The 17,204-nt window shown below is 37.1% G+C and overlaps 1 protein-coding gene across 3 annotated transcripts in view; it reads left to right on the top strand.

The window, feature by feature from the left end:
* Positions 1-17,204, top strand: part of NCAM2 (neural cell adhesion molecule 2) — a 198,116-nt gene that overhangs the window by 109,655 nt on the left and 71,257 nt on the right. For all 3 annotated transcript variants that reach the window (XM_083500344.1, XM_083500346.1, XM_083500345.1), the window contains exons 8-9: positions 1,392-1,537; positions 12,084-12,234. In XM_083500344.1, the coding sequence (XP_083356470.1) occupies positions 1,392-1,537; positions 12,084-12,234 (297 nt within the window). The remainder of the gene's footprint in view (positions 1-1,391; positions 1,538-12,083; positions 12,235-17,204) is intronic.

The following is a 17,204-nucleotide window of genomic DNA, read 5'->3' as shown; positions in this document are numbered from 1 at the left end:
CCACAGACATTACCCCTTTTCCTGCTTTATTATAGCCAAGCACTCTGATTTGAAACTAGTAGATAGCTCCAAATGCCTTTAGCACTATTTAAAAGAGTGAGGGAAACATTTCATCTTTAGCTTGAAAAACACCCCTCCCCCCTTTTCCTTAGTAAGCACAAACAGCACTATGAAAATCCTGTGGCAGCTAACTGAAGCATTGAAGAAGACTACTTTTTAAAAGTTATAAGGGTTCGCTGCAACTTTTTTCTAAATTTGAAATACAACTTTCATTCTTTTAGTATGGAAGTGATGCACTGATGCACCGAAACCAACAATTTCCAGTTTCATTTACTCAATGGCTGCTATTTTTTCTTTTCTTTTATTGCTTACATTTATTCACAGTCTTACAAAAAGTATGTTCTGATTAGTGCTACAAGGGGACTTGAATTATTGCTAAATTTTAGATTTGGAAATAAGAAACACCCAGGCTTCCCCACTTCTGATTTAATGTATTACTATTCTACAAGATTCTTTGTTGTCAACGACATGTATACCTTGTATTTTCAAATTTGTAATGGTTGCCAAATGAATAAATCTGATTAGTTTAGTTGACTATGTTAAAGTCTTTCCTTTTGTAAGTTACAAGCTTATTTCAGAACTTCACTTGGTTTCACAGCAGTTAATGTTTTCATCACCTGTATGGGTTGGACACTAAACAATGTCTGCATGTACACCTAAAATCCGCTAGATTTGGATGCCTGCTGTGATGAAAGCTTTACCACAAATGTGCAGAATTTCATTCATCATAGGTTACCGAAGTTCCAGGGGAAGTGGCACTCAGTTGGTAATACATTTGAGTATAACAAGTTTGGCATAATTATCTACAAAAACCAGTTAATAGCAAATTTCAGCACAATCTATAAGAGGAACGCCCTGCTCCCATTCCCTGGGGGCACTGATGCACTTCCAATAATGCCCTTTCTCTCTGTGTGTCCTGCTAAATATTTATGTGTGTTCAGATCCAAAAAATGTTTTCAAATTGTCAAGTACTCTTCCTTTCATTCCACTGCTAGGGGAGACTTGAAGTTATGCATGATAGAGCCTTCTCCATGGCTGCAGCCTTCTTGTGGAATGTCACCCACCCAACACTAACATAGTGCTAAATAAAGGCATACCCACTCAACCTTTTTAGTTACTGTTTTAGTCCTTTTCTCTCCTTTGTTGTTGAGTTGCTGTTTTGTTTCCTGATGCTTTCTTTTATTATTGTCTTTTAATAATTTATTTTGTGTTGTATCTTCATTGGTATTGGTACCAATGAAGGGTAGCTTATAAATCTTCTAGCTAAACAAATAGCATTGTTCATATTTATTCAAATCAAGAATGAATAATATAAATTATATTTCTAACAGTACAGCCTCAAATAATACAACTTAAAAATGAAACTACCTTTGAAAATGGCCAAGCTACCCTCATATGTGAGGCAGAAGGAGAACCTGTCCCTGAAATTACTTGGAAAAGAGCAATCGATGGAATCACATTCTCTGAAGGTGACAAGGTAAAACAGTCTCCCTTGATTATTATTTTTTTAAGAATCAGGATTATGTTGAGTAAAGGCTAAATATATCTCTTTATTACTGGAAAAAATGGAGTTGGAGGAATGGTGTAAATACCAATGTCACTTTGAGTTTGGTACTTTTGTTTCCAATATATTTATACGATAGTGTGGGAATTGCAATTTTCCAGCGGAGAGGAAAATAAAGACAAAATACTTAACAACAGCAATTCCACAGACTTCAAGGGAAATGGTCTTCCTTGAAACTTGTTTTCTGCACAGAGATGAGACAATCCAAAATAAGGGAACATTTTTGAAGAATGCTGTCCTATATCCACTTACAGGGAGTAAGTGTCATTGAATTCAGTAAGATTTGCTTCTGAATAAGCATGGGTAAGAATACTTTGTTGATCTCTTAAAAATTCCCTGCTGAAATTTGACAGGACATTTCTCTACATTTCCCCTATAATTTAGAATGTCAGTATTTCCCCTTTAAAAATGCTCCCTTAATTTGCTTTATCTAGGTATAATCCCGAAGACAAACTGCAGGGTGAATGCTCTCTTCAAAATCTGTAGGACTTGTGCACATTATTTTGTGGATAATTTGAACATATTATTATGAGAAAGAACTATCTAGTTATGTGATTATACATTGTATTCAGATTTGGGGCTATTTATAATATGATATTGTTTTGATGCATCTTGTTGGGGATGCAAGAGAATATGGAAAGAAAGGGTCATAACGTACCTAACTATAAAGATATATCTATAAAGATTATATTGGAAATATGAAATTATATAACTGCTGGAAATGAGTAAGAGGTGGTCTTGAGAATGACTTCTCATGGCAAGTTCCAGTCTTCATATTTCTGTACAATTCTCCATTAACCCTAGTCCCAGCACATATTCTGTTACTTGCTACCAACCAATTCTTTGCAGCTCTGAATTCTTTTTACCACTGCTTTAGTTATTGTTAATTATTTTGTTGGACCTGTTTGTTGGTGTTTTTAATGTAGTTTTATGAGCTTATTGAACATTGCTTGTTTTATACCATAACACTCTTTGGGAGCATTAAGATAATAAAGCAAGAGGTAAATACTAAAGAAAATGATTATATGTGTGTACTAGTATACTTTTTTTTTAGTTCTCTTAATGTCTTGAATCTTCCACTAGAATTCTTCTAATGGTGACCTCTTTGAATTATAGCAAATTTTATATGACACCCTTGCCTTGTGTGCAGATAAATATGTTCCACAAATAAGATAGATGTCCTTTGGGGAATGTCCTTTGGTGTCAGATTTCACTGCTATTATCTGCAAAGTCGAATGTCCCATACACCACTGTGGATATGTCTCCTCTCATAAATTGTTATTCTTAATAGAAACTGGCAAAGTTTATCTTGTATGTGCTAGTATACTTTGAGAAGATGGTTGAAGCTATGTACTTCCAAGGATGGTGCTTATTTTGAAGTTGTTGTTTTTTCTGTTTGGAGCTGTTCTTTCTGATAATCTCAGCTGAGTTGGTTATACCTATTAAACCTACTCCCATGAGTATTTTACTGGGTATAAAATGGTGTTATTTGGAACTGGGCTTTCTTTGTTTCTGCCTTTCTGGCTTTTGTTGACTCTGTCCTTGAACTTTACTGTAATAAGTTTTTCAATACATGTTCTCATCCTGTTTCTTGTAGACTATCTGATGGTGATGCAAAGATTATTATCCAAAGTAGAATCATATAAAGAAATCCTGAAGGAAATGACTACTCTTGATCTAGAAAAAGATTTGCAAAGCAGTTGTTTTCAACTTATTTTGAAAAGGCATCAGAGTAGCAGGGGCTGACTAGGTCAGCTTATAGGGTGGGGAGATCTTTCTTTTTTCCTTTATCCTTTAAAAAAATCCATCACCCACAGAGATGAGTTCAAATAATGTCCAATTAAGTTTTTTTGTGGTTTTTTTGTGTTTTTTTACAGTTGAGATTAAAGGAGCTAGGGCATTTTTATTGAGAGAGGACCAATAAGTACTTTAATATATTATCAGGGTACTCAATTAAATGACCTGGCAAGGTATTTCATGGTCAGTTTCAATAGGTTTCCAGTTCTGTGCACTGTGTAAATAATTGTTAGGTTATGACTAACCTGTCAAATATGGGAATATTAACAGTGTACAGTAGACCTTAATATATAAGACTTGACTCTAATGTACCACATTGTATTATACAAGCAATCTATATTCCTTTCCCTCCACCCCATTGAACCTCACAGAGGATAGGCTGTAAAATATCCGGTCATTCTGTAATGTGCTAACCTATTACTATGGTGCAAGTCCTATCCTCTTATTTTCTTGGAATTTAATGTGAAGTATGTTTGATGCAATTTTTATAGGTTCTGTTTATTTCTTCTGGTGAAACTATTGTAATTACTATACAGGAACATCAGTAGAAGGGATAGAATTAAACAGGGGAGAATGAGAACTAAATGGGGGGCATAATTTCACTTTATAAAGAAGCCCCCCAAAATTACTAGCCTGCTAATAGTCCTTTGAAGTCATTTCTTCCACAGCAAGCATGGAAACAGCAGACAATACTCTCTTAACAGACTAATAAAAGAAAATTGGTTTATATCAATCAGGCTGGTGGAGAAATTGGTTTCTCCACTCTGCCAAGCCACATACTCACTGTCATGCAATTCCACACATTTGACTGCGTGGAATTCTTTATCACATATGGCTACCAGTCAAGTCATTAAATACAATGATGGCATAATCAATAATGCATGTTATTCTGGTAAGAAGCATATACACATACATGCTGAAAGCTTGAATATGAAATGTGATCCACTGGATAACTGAAAAGAAGTGGGGTGGTATACTTTTATCTGCAGGTGCTGTTTTCCCTTTAATTCAGCACCAGTATTAGTACATCATCTTAAGTGTAGAAATATTGTGTTTGCACTTTTAATTGGTTGTAGAACTCATATAGTAATTATTACAGAATTCTGCTTTGTCATCTTCATTTCCACACCCTTTTGTTCCAGAAATTTAGTTTCCTATAATTTCCTCCCAATCTCAAGCCTCTATATTTTAAACATTTACAGCTTGTTCAAAATAGTCTAATTGCACAGATTAATGAAAACTGGAGCATTAGATTATACTGAGCTGCTTTGGAAACACCAGTGGAAACATCTTGCATTTTTATCTTGTGAGCCGCCTTGAGATCTTTTGATGAAAGGTGGCATATAAATCTAATAAATTAATAATAATAAACATAAAGGGTAGAATCCAGCTGATGTTGTTCCTCTAATGAAGGCCTTAGTCAATGGAACAGGGAAGGGGGCAATTTTGTCTCCCTGCAGCTTCCTACACCCCTTTCTGTTCCACATGGTTGGAATCTCCAGAGCAGTTTTTGACAGTATCTGACATCATATTTCAGTGAAGTTTTTAGTATCCTTATGTAGTCCCCTTTATTTTTTCTGTTCTGTATGATTACTGATGCTTCTTTACTTTTTTTTAGCAACAAAAACACATTTAAAGTATCATTTTTCTTCATTATTTTCCTTTTTTACCTTCCTACAATTACAGGCGCACCAATGCCGGCTCTTTCAAGAACAGAAGAAGTAGTATTGGGTTTGGTATGTACAATGCCCTGTGTCACCTCTTTCTATAACCAACCAAAATGTTGCATGAAAACACCAGCATAAAGCAGTGATTAATCATGTCTCATATTGCTACCATTTCTTAAATTATGTCTCATGTCCTTTAGAATTTACTTATTGTACCTGTATGTAATGATAATTATCAGGCAATTTTCAGTACATACCAAGTGATATTTCTACTTTGAAATCATTAAAATTAGCTGCTATGTCTACAGATGGACAGAAAGCCAAAGCAACAAAACAGCTTTCCTTCAGGATTAGATTTCATATAATGACCTAAATACTGATCAGCTCTTAAATGGGTGACTACAAATTATTTCTTCCCTTGAAGGGCGAAAGTATATAAACCCATTAAGGAAATTGTAGCATGTTGCAATGATTAGTACCTGCGTGAAACTGAGAAATAAACTGCACTTATAGACTCCATTCAAGGTCTTTCATTTAGGGGAAAAAATCACAATCAAATGCAAGACTCAGGTGTAACATGACTGAATCAGTGCGCAATAAGGAATATACACATGGCAATACTCTGGAATTTTCTGCTGTTTCCAACAGGTGCATGGATAGAATACATTTACCAGAAGAATGTGGGGAATGTTGTGAATGTTGCATCCATAACCCAGAAGGGAGCTTCCATCAGCTTCTCCACATTGGTGGCTGTTGTGAATAACAGCCCTTGCTCATCAAAGGTAGCTTTCAGCCTAGGAAGTCTTGGCCATCTGTTTCAACTTCTGGAATTTTCATAACACCTTCAATTCAGATAGCACTTTTTGTCTCTATTGCTTTTCTTCTACTTGAGGAACAAGCTTACTGCTAGAGTTGATCTACCCTGTGTCCGACAGTGAAGCCTGACTTGCAAGTGTCTGTACTGTTTTATTTATCTCTCCTGTGGATGCTAGTTCATCAACCATACAACATGCAATATATTTCTTGGCAAACAGATATATTTCATGGACTTCCAATAATCAGGATTCTGGATCTTTTTGAAAATCAGTAAAATCTGGTCCTGACAACATGAGTAAACCAAACCATATATTTGACTTTCTCAGCCAGCTACCTTTTGCCTGCTGAAATAAACAGCAGCTGAATTAAATAGTAGCAGTGAAGAACTAAGTATACGATTGAGGCATCATCTTGCTTTGGCTCTCCTACCATCTATACTTGTGGCAATTATAGGTACTCAATTTCTGATGACTGCTAATAATAAATATTGCCTTTTGGAGGGGGACAGATTGTAGTACAATCAAGAAACCAATATTGTCATATGCATCATACATTTGAGAAATGGCAGTATTATACATACTGGGGCTCTATTTCCTGTCATTATAGCTGGTGACACATGGCATTCTTTAGATCTAAACCAAGTGAACATGTTGATAACAGAAATGCATTTGAAAATGCATTATGGCTACGAACAGTGACAAGTAAAATCAACCTATAGTGCAATAGTTTTGTAGTTGTTATACAGAATTCTAAAAATAACAGTAATTCAAACATTTACTCAGGAACAAATAAAAGTGCCACCGTCTTTTCTTAATTTTATTTCTTCATAAATAATTTTGTTCTAGTCCTTTAACTCTGTCATATAATTGCCTGTGGAAATTTACGTATGGACACTGAGACCTCTACAAAAGAAGACAAGCTTATTATATTGTAATCCAAGTAGTCATTACTGCTTACAGCTCTTCTCACATTGTATATTATCCTCCATCTAATTAAAAATGGACAATAGGAGAACTTTATGATGTTATCCCTTTTACTGCAAAAAAATAAAAAAAATCCATCAGACACTGATCAATTAAACTGAGTTATCGTTCACTGCAATTTGCATAGTTTTGTAACTGGGGATCAACAAATAATTCCCATGTAGGACATCATTACAGGCAGCCAGCAAGAACTAAAATTAGAAGCCATTCTTCTGCATTGGAACAAGACCCCTTCTCTCATCAGTGTCAGTGATCTCTGCAAAGCATTGCATTGCTACCATAGATTTTAATGCTACAACGCGTATATTGCTGGTTATACAAATCACCTGGGTTACTTTTCTTTGACTTACTTAAATGAGTTAATTATTTATTTATTAAAATCATTTCTAGACTGATTCCCATCCAAAAATCCTGAACATGTTTGCATAAAAAAATACAGAGCTAAAACAAAAACTCTTCAAACGAACATTCAAATTTCTTGAATATAATTCTGTAAGATTTCTGGGAGTGAATTGAAATTCTGCCAAAGAGCTACAGTCTCTCATAGGCAGTCGCCCAGAGCTCACATGCCAGTGGTGGGCAGGGACAGAGGCAGACTAACAGATGGGACTGTTACATTTTCCCAGCAGGCTACACCCCTGTCATGTCTGCTTTTATTTTCCTTTTCCCTGTGTAATGTCAAATCCACCTTATCCAGTGCAGCCGTTTATGCCTGCCAAGAGCTTCTCCTGAGAGTTGGAGGACCCTCTGAACAGTATGGAATATATACAGGGTTTCAATTGGTAGAAAGGATTGCTTAGGCTACAACAAGTCCACTGTTGGATACAACCCTTTGAAAGTAAATTGGACAGCTTTCACCAATATTTTAATCTGACCCTATTATATTGAGTCTGATCCTTATTCTTAAAATAAAAGTGTTCTTCTATGTCTGTTTTTCATATTTATATCTATATTCTTAGCCTTATTTTGATGCTATTGTTTTGCTTACAGTACAATCCTATGCATGCCTGCTCAGAAGTAAGTCCTAGACTTACTTATGGGTGAATATGCATTGTATTGCATAACTGTATTTTAATGATGTTTTCCTCCTATGTTTTCATTTTGTAAACTGCCTTGAGGGTTTTTTATTTTTAAAGAAAATATATATATGTATTTTTTGCAATAAACAAATACAATATGTATAGTTAAATTCAGTATTGTGGATGGAGAAAATGTTTGTTTCTACTGGTAACAAAACTACATTTGTTGTGTTATTTTATATTACATTTTATGCAACATATTCATGAAATGTAATTCTTTTTCCATTGGAAGTGATGACAATGTGTCAAAAAGTATTGCAGCTTTATAGTCAAATATTAGTTTATTTAACGACATAACTGAAATGATAGGTCTATATATACCTTTAGCTTTTATTATTAAAACAAATGAAAGTCTTTTTAAAAACCGTGTCCAGTCTCAATGAATGTTAAGCAAAATAAGTCCTAGGTAGCCTGTGGATATCCATATTATAGGGGTAAAAGTTGAAATGAAATTTCTAAAATTTCCTTCTGTGTAATCACCACCATTCTTTCAACCTTTTATGGCTTTTGTTCTAGTCGCAGGGCTTTTGGTGTAAGAACTTTCCTTTTAACTTGAATGGTGATTCATTGTTAGATTCCCCTTGAGCGTGTAGTGATACTCACCAAATAATGTAAACTGGAATCACATACTCCACATGTATATCAAAGTACCCATGGACTCTGGTTCAGGGACAATTCATTTTATTTATTTACATGATCAGTAAAGGCCCAGAAATCCATATTCAGTAAACTTCTATTCTCTTACATAGTGTATGTGCAAGGTTTTTGTGTCAGTGTCATGTGGGTAGGTTCTCTTTCTGTTCATTTATTAGTTTTCACTGGCAGTGAGAGAGATTGGAGGGTCCAGGGCATTGTTGGTTGCCTTCAGTTGACTGCAGTGAGTTTGTTTGTGTGTGAGAGGGGGAGGGATTGCTGGGTCAAGATAGCCATATTTATTTGTATGCTGTCGGCGGGTTCTTTTTGTCTTGTTGGACTATGTGTAATAAAGGAGAGCCACACTGAGGTTAAGGCATCCTCTTTTATTTTTCCCCATGCTAGTTTCAGTTTGTTGGTCAGGCTTTTGCCTTCATATGATTAACATTGCATGGAACACGGGAGCAGGGTGATCCTGTATTCTTTCCTTCTGCTCACCCTGCTTGTCATGCATTCAGCAAAGGTCTGAAGAAGGGAGCCTGCACTGTGCTCTTTGGCTCATTGTGTGATTCAGAACCTTCCCATAATGCGTGAGCTGGCATTCTAATGGCAAAAGCAGACTGTAATGGCAGCACTACAGTGGTACACAGGCAATATAACTGGCAAGTAGTGGGTTGGCATCACAGAAGTAAGAAAATGGTGGCTGCTTCAGGTTGAGATAGAAGAGGAGCAACTGGGATGAGAAGTGTCAGAGGAGTATATGGGCTGCACACAATACAAAGGGGAAACGAATGCTAGCTTGTTTAGAGCCAGTGGTGTGTGATGGGGGAGGGATGAGTTTTGTCGGTATGGTTACTTGAATGCAACTGGCAATTTTTTTTAGTAATTTCACTCATGTTCTTGAGGGATTTGTTCTGTGTTAGTTTTGGCATGTCTGCCATGGATTCACTGATTCATCGTTTGAGCTACACACCGTTAATCTCAGATTGCCCATCTGACAAAAAGTGCAAATGCTTGCTAGGATTATTTTAATTTTTTGATTTCTCCTGAATATATATGACACTAGAATGTAGTCTGTAGTTTGGCTCGTTGTTCAGCAAATGGTTCTGCCTGCACATTTAGTTCATGTTTTGTACTTGTGCCATAAGTGAAAGCTATGTGTGGGTGGTCTTGCTTGTTTACAGGACAAGAACTAGCTGTATTCCATAGATAAACAGATCCACCCCTTTACAGCTAGCTCTGTATAGGCACTCTGGGATCTGCATATTACAGATGTATCTACCTCTAGGTACTTTGGGTTCCACTCCTTACCACTTTCTTTATTTCTCTGGTGCAGCAGCCTTCACCTCTATATTGCTGGGTTCTGGGGCCCAGACCTCTTGATCTGTATTCTATATTGGCCATTATAGTGAGGCTGATGGGACCTAGAGTCCTTCAGAAGGGCCACAGTGGTCCCAGAACTGGACGATATCTGAATTCAGTTTTTACATTTTGTCATTAGCACTGTGAGGTTGCAGTTCTGTGCCCACTTAGATAACAGCCAGCCCCATTGACCTCTGAGGGACTTGCATCTGAGCAGATGTATAGAATGACACTGTGAAGAAGGAGCTCTATATCCAAACTTTGTGTCAGTATCACATTTTTCTGCATACATAAAATTGCCACTGGTTACAAATTGCAAAACCTTAGGCATATTTGAATACAGCTGAAATCAGCAGGATTTAAGTGCTTAATTGTACCATTCATTTCAGGGGGACTTTGGTGTGCCTTTCTCTAGACTGTATTTGCTACTGATGAATTAATTATATTTTCCTTTACAACATTGTATGCCCTTTATTATTTTTTACTGCATAGGTTTTGAAACAAGTTCAATGAAACTACAAAATCTAAAGGCTACATGCAGTTTCACAGCAAATGCCTCACAAGTTTTGTTTTGTTTTTTTAAAAAACATAGCCTATCTTTAGCAATTGTGTCATTATAAGAAGAAACATTTAGCCCTTCTGTTTCTTTGCGCTATGCTAGACGGTTTACTTGCATTTTGTGGTTTGCACAGCCTTTAGGTACATGTAGGTCAGCATTACTCTTTTAAGTGTTTTACATCTGCATTATTCATGGATATCTTCAATATAATATGTCAATCTGATTAGAATGCAATTAACTATTATTTTCAAATCTGTTTGTGATATGTTACTTTATGTTATGAAAAAGTGGGGAACCAATTTATTCTGATTCTAAATATTCTGGTTTTACATTTGTATAAAACCAGAACACTTCAAATGAGGACTGCTTTATTCTATAATTTTTTCAAGCCATTATATTCATCAAGTAACATATACACTGTGCTTTAATTAAGAAGGTTGAGTGAGTGTGTGTGCCATTTTATTCATGGTCCCAGCATCAGTGTCCCATGTGTACTGAAGTGCAGGAGCAAGCCTCAGCCTCTCCACTGCCCCCTAGTACCATATATAGAGCATAAAGTATATTGTGCATGCATTTATGATGTCGAGCATGCAGTCTACATGTCTTTACATATGTAGGCCTGACCCACCCAAGCTATACTCACCAAAAATGTGAGGAGGTAATCAAGATGAGCCTATATTGGTACAGACATGTGTGTATCAGCACCATGTATGATTCGCTACACTATGGCGAAGTGAGTACAAGACAGATTGGTTTCCCGGCCAAGAGATGCCGAAATCTGTTTGCTTCCTGTCTGTGCCACTTTCTGTTTTGTTCCATAACTGCATTAATCACAAATGTAAATACCCTCTCAAAATACATACTTAAATGTGTATTTAAAATAATAATAATAATAATCCAAAGGCTATTTAAATGTGTATTTTGATAATGTTTAAACTGCCAAGAATAGCATTTCAGCATTCAGAGACATGCAAGTTTCACATATTAGTAATAGGAACACAGGAACTTGCCTTATACTAAGCCTAGATCATTTGTCCATCTAGCATTGTCTATGCTGATGGGGAGCAGTTTTCTAAGGTTTCAGACAAGGTCCTATACCAACTGTATGTGTAGATTCCAGGAACTATACCTGGCACTTTTACAATAAAGCCTTTGCTCTATCATTTGGTTGCCACCATTCCTTGAGACAGATAGATCAGGTCATCTTGGAAAGAAATCACAAATATCTGCCTCACCTCACACAGGTCATTATCACAAGGACTCTAGGAGAACCAGCCCTGTGTGAGATGGTAACTGAAACTTTAATCCTTTAACAGCATGAAGCTATTTATTTAAGGCAAAGTACAGAATAAACACTATGCAAAGTACACAATAAACACTAATGCATATATTATGGTTAAAATGCTATTTTAAAACATCCAGAATATGTCATATAAGCTTTATTAAAATTGCTCTGTTTTCAAAAGAGGTATGCATTCAGATACAATTGTTAGTAGCATTTAGTACAAAATAAATTGAAGACAAAATAAGTTACACAAAAACTTCTTTCCTGAATGTCTACAGAGCCCAGATGGCCGGATAGAAGTCAAAGGGCAACATGGAAGATCCTCACTGCACATTAAAGATGTGAAGTTGTCAGATTCAGGAAGATACGACTGTGAAGCAGCAAGTAGAATTGGAGGGCACCAAAAGAGCATGTATCTTGATATTGAATGTAAGTTCTACTTTCTCTTTCCTAAATTGTGCTGTGAAAGGAAAATGGGAATACACTCTTTAAAATAATTCTGATTGAAAATTATAATTTGCCTTTAATTATTTGAGTTAGTAAAGTTTTCATAACACTCCAGTGTAGTGTATCACTGTATTCAGTATAATGTTTTTCTCTTGTGAAATAAAGTTGCCCAACAGATAATTGGACAAATATATTGGATCCAAAATCAAGCTTATCAGAGTTCCACTTGTGCTTACGGAAAGAGAGCAGCAATTAGCCATCATCTCCAAATGTCATGACTATGCCAGGACTGCCATGAAAACCAGTAAGCCATCATGGTTTCTTCCTGTGTCACAGGCTGTCCCAATTTTAAAAGAGCTGTGGGCAAAATTGCTACTAGCTTGCCTTCAGATGTCTTCTAAAAGTCTGGTAGTTGTTTATTGCCTTGACATCTGCTGGGAAGGTGTTCCACAGGGCAGGCGCCACTAGCAAGAAGGCTCTCTGCCTGGTTCCCTGTAACTTCGCTTCTCACAATGAGGGAACTACCAGCCCTCAGCGCTGGATCTCAGTGTCCAGGCAGACCAATGGGGGTGGAGACGCTGGAACTAGAATTAAGTTCCATTAAATTCTGTGGTCCTTACTTCTGAGTAGAATTGTGTTGTAAGAGACTTGGATTGCTGTTTGCATTCTAAACACCTAGGCTAGTAGCACTGGACTAATGTACTTAGTTTTCTTAGGATACCTAAGGGCTGTGGTTTTGAATTTGGAGTTGCCCAGGCAGGCACAGTATGCAACCCATGATAGCAGCAAAATAACCAGACTATACAATGGTGATAGGATAAAATCTTTATTGACAGCAGCAGGCAGGGCAAGGGTTAGCATGGCTTGGGTCTCAGGATCAGTTCATCGTTCCACATGCTCCATGTTGATGGAATGGATCCGCTGTGTCTGGATCGCTCAAAATCTATACAGCGGGACTCAGCCGATCAGCCAGGTTCTAACCCAAAGATAGGTGGGTGGGAAGCTCTCAAAGCAAAATGGCTGTGAGATCCAGGGAAAGCAGCCTTACATAGGCTTCCCCCTTCCATCTTCAGCAAAGGTTAATGGGACTGCTTTTTCCCATGAGCCCATCACACAGAGAAGATACTGGGCAAAACCTTGCCCATTATTTTGCTGCAATCTATGGGCCACAGCACCGCTGGGCAAAGGTGTCCCATGCTTATTGGGCATGGAATCAAAGAGCTTTAAACCAACATTTAACTGGTTAATGCTTTTCTTGGACTTTTAAGTTTACATTTGCACTAAATTTATAATATTAATAATCCCTCACTATCCATTTCAATGGGATGTGTATTTGGATGCTCAGACTGTTTATCTCCTTGTAAAGAGTTTCACACATTTTCAAGAAGGGGTACCAAAAATCATGTGAAAGGCCTGAAGGTTTGTTTACAAGGAAGCAGTCCTTGCACAAAGCCCAACATGTTTTCATAAAATAGTCTCACATAAGAAACAGCAATATTTTAGTTTTAGTGACAATATTGGGCTTGAAAAGTAATTCTATCCCCACCAATCTCCCCACTCCCACCCGATAATGTATTTCAGGTCTTTCCATTCCTTTGAAATGTTCATAATTTGGTTCTTCCCTACCCATCCACAATTGTTTCCTGTACTATGATATTTGAGTTCCCACATACTTCAGCTTTCTGTGTTTTACTAAGTAGCTGCTTGTCTTTAATACAAATTGCTCTATCATCTGTTCTGATAACTGGGGTGATATAGGTTAACCAGTATGTGTGTGACAGATCGGGTTAGACAGTACTCATATTAATGTTTAATTCTAGGTGTTAGTATAGAACAGAGTCTGTATATTGGAAAACTAAATACAAGTCCAACTTTGTGTGCATGAGAATTCCAGGATCAAGTTGTTTGGACTTACTATCAGTAATAATTTTCCTCAATATTCCTGGCCTGAAGCATGAAATAACTTGTTTTAGTTCTTGACTTTCGGCTTTCTTATTTAGTGAACTCAGGGAATCACCTCTGTATCTGAACTCATCTCTGTGCAAATTGGTATAATGCAAACTTATTTTAGTGACACCCACATTAACTATGACAAATCCACATAGTAGAAAATCTGTCATGATATAGCCAAAGATTAAGTACATCGAAGTCCTCTAGATTTCAGTGGGACCAAAAAGTGCTGTAAATTACGGTATCTTGATTGTGCTCAGAGAGTTCAGAACACTGCTTTCTTTAACTTCACAGAAGTATTGAATGGTTTTGTATACAGCAATTTTCTTCGTAGAAAATTTCTTTTTCAAAAGAAAAACGAAAGCAACTCATTTATGAGCTGATCTGTTTGTCAGCAATTTTTCTTATTTTTGTTTTTCTTTATCTCATAGTAAGCATCTTTAACTGCACTTATTTTAACTTATTTTATAACTTTAAACTCATTTTTAAAACAACCTACTTTTTAGATTGTCTTGAAACTGGTTTGGTATTACTTATAAACAACTTCAAAATAGTACTATTTAAAGATAGCATGCTGGGGTTTAAACTGAAAAATGGATTTGGCATTTACTCATTTGGAACTGATTTTTTTGCCAGCATGTGAACTTTATTGCAGTGATATATCTTAATGATGTCAGTGAGCAAATAAACTACTTAAGTAGGAGTCACCAAAAAGCATATAAAAGCAGTTATGACATACACTGACCTTTGAGGCAGAAATGAAGCTCCTGAAATACAATGATTTAATGAATAAAGGGTAACTGCTTTTTCAAGTTAATTCAGAAAAAGGAAAAATTTCAGAAAACTTCAAGTGAATATGACTATGGTGAGTAATATAATTCTTGGGTAGAAAAAAACTGAGGCAAGTGAAATCAAATGCATTAATATTCATATGATTTATTTCACATACCATGTGATTTACATTAAGTGTTCACAAGTATAGCAGGAAAATGAGATGGTCATCTGGTTGTTGCAAAAACTTTGTAATTGGAAAATACATTCAAGGCAAAAACTATCAGTTCTTAAACTGAATGGATTCTTGAAACTAATCAAGGGAAGGAACAATTATATAAAATTGTGGTAATGAAGCAGTTGAAGAATCTGAAGAAAGGAAATGAAGATCCTTATATAAAACCTTGTGGGATTATTTTATATATATAGAATGGAGATATATATATATATATATATATATATATATATATATATATATATATGCAGGTTTTGGTGTCTTCGGGTGTCTTCCCGTGTAAGAGTTGGGGTGTCTAGGCGACGTTTCGACGAGGTCTCACTCGTCATCTTCAGGCTGGTGCTTTCGGCTTCTTGTTACTGGAACAGAGCAGGATCTCAGTGTTTGAGTTCCTATAAATACTGTTGAGGGGGTGTGGTGTATAGCCTCCAACGTTCTGGGCAGAGAGGAAGTTCCCAGGTTAGTGTGCCTTTTCTTCTTTTGTTCCTTAATTACTTGAGGGATATCTTGAGTGATTTCTTGAGTGATATTCTGAGTACCACTTAGGTGGGTCATTAAGTGTGGATTAGTTGCTAAAGCTTTCGTGTCTTGACCTCTTGAGCTTGTGAAGAGTTTTTCTGAGAAGATGGCTGTACTGCACTTAGTTGTGCTCTGGCTTGGCTTCGTGTATAGGGGCGAGCTGTGGTTTTGTGCCCTGTGCCAGCCAGATCTGTGTAGGGATTGCAGGGGGGTGCAGCATCCGGAGGTGCCACTATGGTTTGGCTACTGGATGGTGTCTGTAATTTATCTGTGGAGAGGGTCTGGGTTTGGGTCTGGTGTGGTTGATTGGTGATGGCGTTCTGTGTGCCTCTGGTTCTGGTGTCGGTTTTTTGTGGGGAGGGCTAATTTCCAGATGTCTGGCAGGCGGGACGTGTCGTCACGCTTGTTCATGTTGTGAGGGTGTTTCTCTATCTCGATGGCTTCCATGATTATTCTCTTGTGGTGATGTTCCATGTTAAAGAGCAATTTGGAATCTGTAAAATTAATTTCGTGTCCTGTTTCTTTCATGTGTTGGAAAAGAGAGGAAGTTTTTTCTTCTTTTTTGACGGCATTCTTGTGTTCTGCGATACGTGCATTTATTCGTCTGTTTGTTTGTCCAATGTACGTGGCTGGGCAGACTTTGCAGGGTATTTCATAGACCCCTTGGTTTTCCAACTGGATTTTATCTTTGGGGTTTCTGAGGATATTGGCTATTTTTTGGTTGGTGCAAAAGGCTGTTTTGATATTGTGTTTATGGAGGATTTTGCTAATTTTATCTGTAGTGCCCTTGATATAAGGAAGGAGGGCCATGCCATTGTTTTCTTCTGTGTCTTGGTTTTTGGGGGGTGTTTCTTTTTGGATTAGCTTCGTAACCCTGTTTTGCTGGTATCCATTGGCGATTAACACATTTGAGAGATTCTGTAACTCAGTTGTCAAGTGGTCTTTGTCAGCCAGGCGTTTGGTTCTGGAGATGAGAGTCTTGGCTACGGAGTTTATTTGTGCAGGGTGGTGGTGTGATTGTGCATGTAAGTAGCGGTTGGTGTGTGTTTTTTTCTGGTAGATAGTGTGTCCTAGGGAGCCATCAGGTTTTTTGTAGATTAGGACGTCAAGGAAGGGAAGTTGGTTGTTGGCTTCTATTTCCATAGTGAATTGTATTTTGGGGTGTAGGCTGTTGAGATGTGTGAGGAAGCTATCTAGTTTTTCTTTCCCGTGTGGCCAAATTACAAAGGTGTCGTCAACATATCTGAGCCAAAGTTTGGGTTTGTGTTCTGACTTGGCCACACGGGAAAGAAAAACTAGATAGCTTCCTCACACATCTCAACAGCCTACACCCCAAAATACAATTCACTATGGAAATAGAAGCCAACAACCAACTTCCCTTCCTTGACGTCCTAATCTACAAAAAACCTGATGGCTCCCTAGGACACACTATCTACCGGAAAAAAACACACACCAACCGCTACTTACATGCACAATC

The sequence above is a fragment of the Podarcis liolepis genome (assembly GCF_965112155.1).
Source record: "Podarcis liolepis genome assembly, chromosome: 4".
NCBI classification, from domain to species: Eukaryota; Metazoa; Chordata; class Lepidosauria; order Squamata; family Lacertidae; genus Podarcis; species Podarcis liolepis.
Note: the sequence above shows the minus strand (reverse complement) of the source record. Positions and strands in the feature narration are given on the sequence as shown.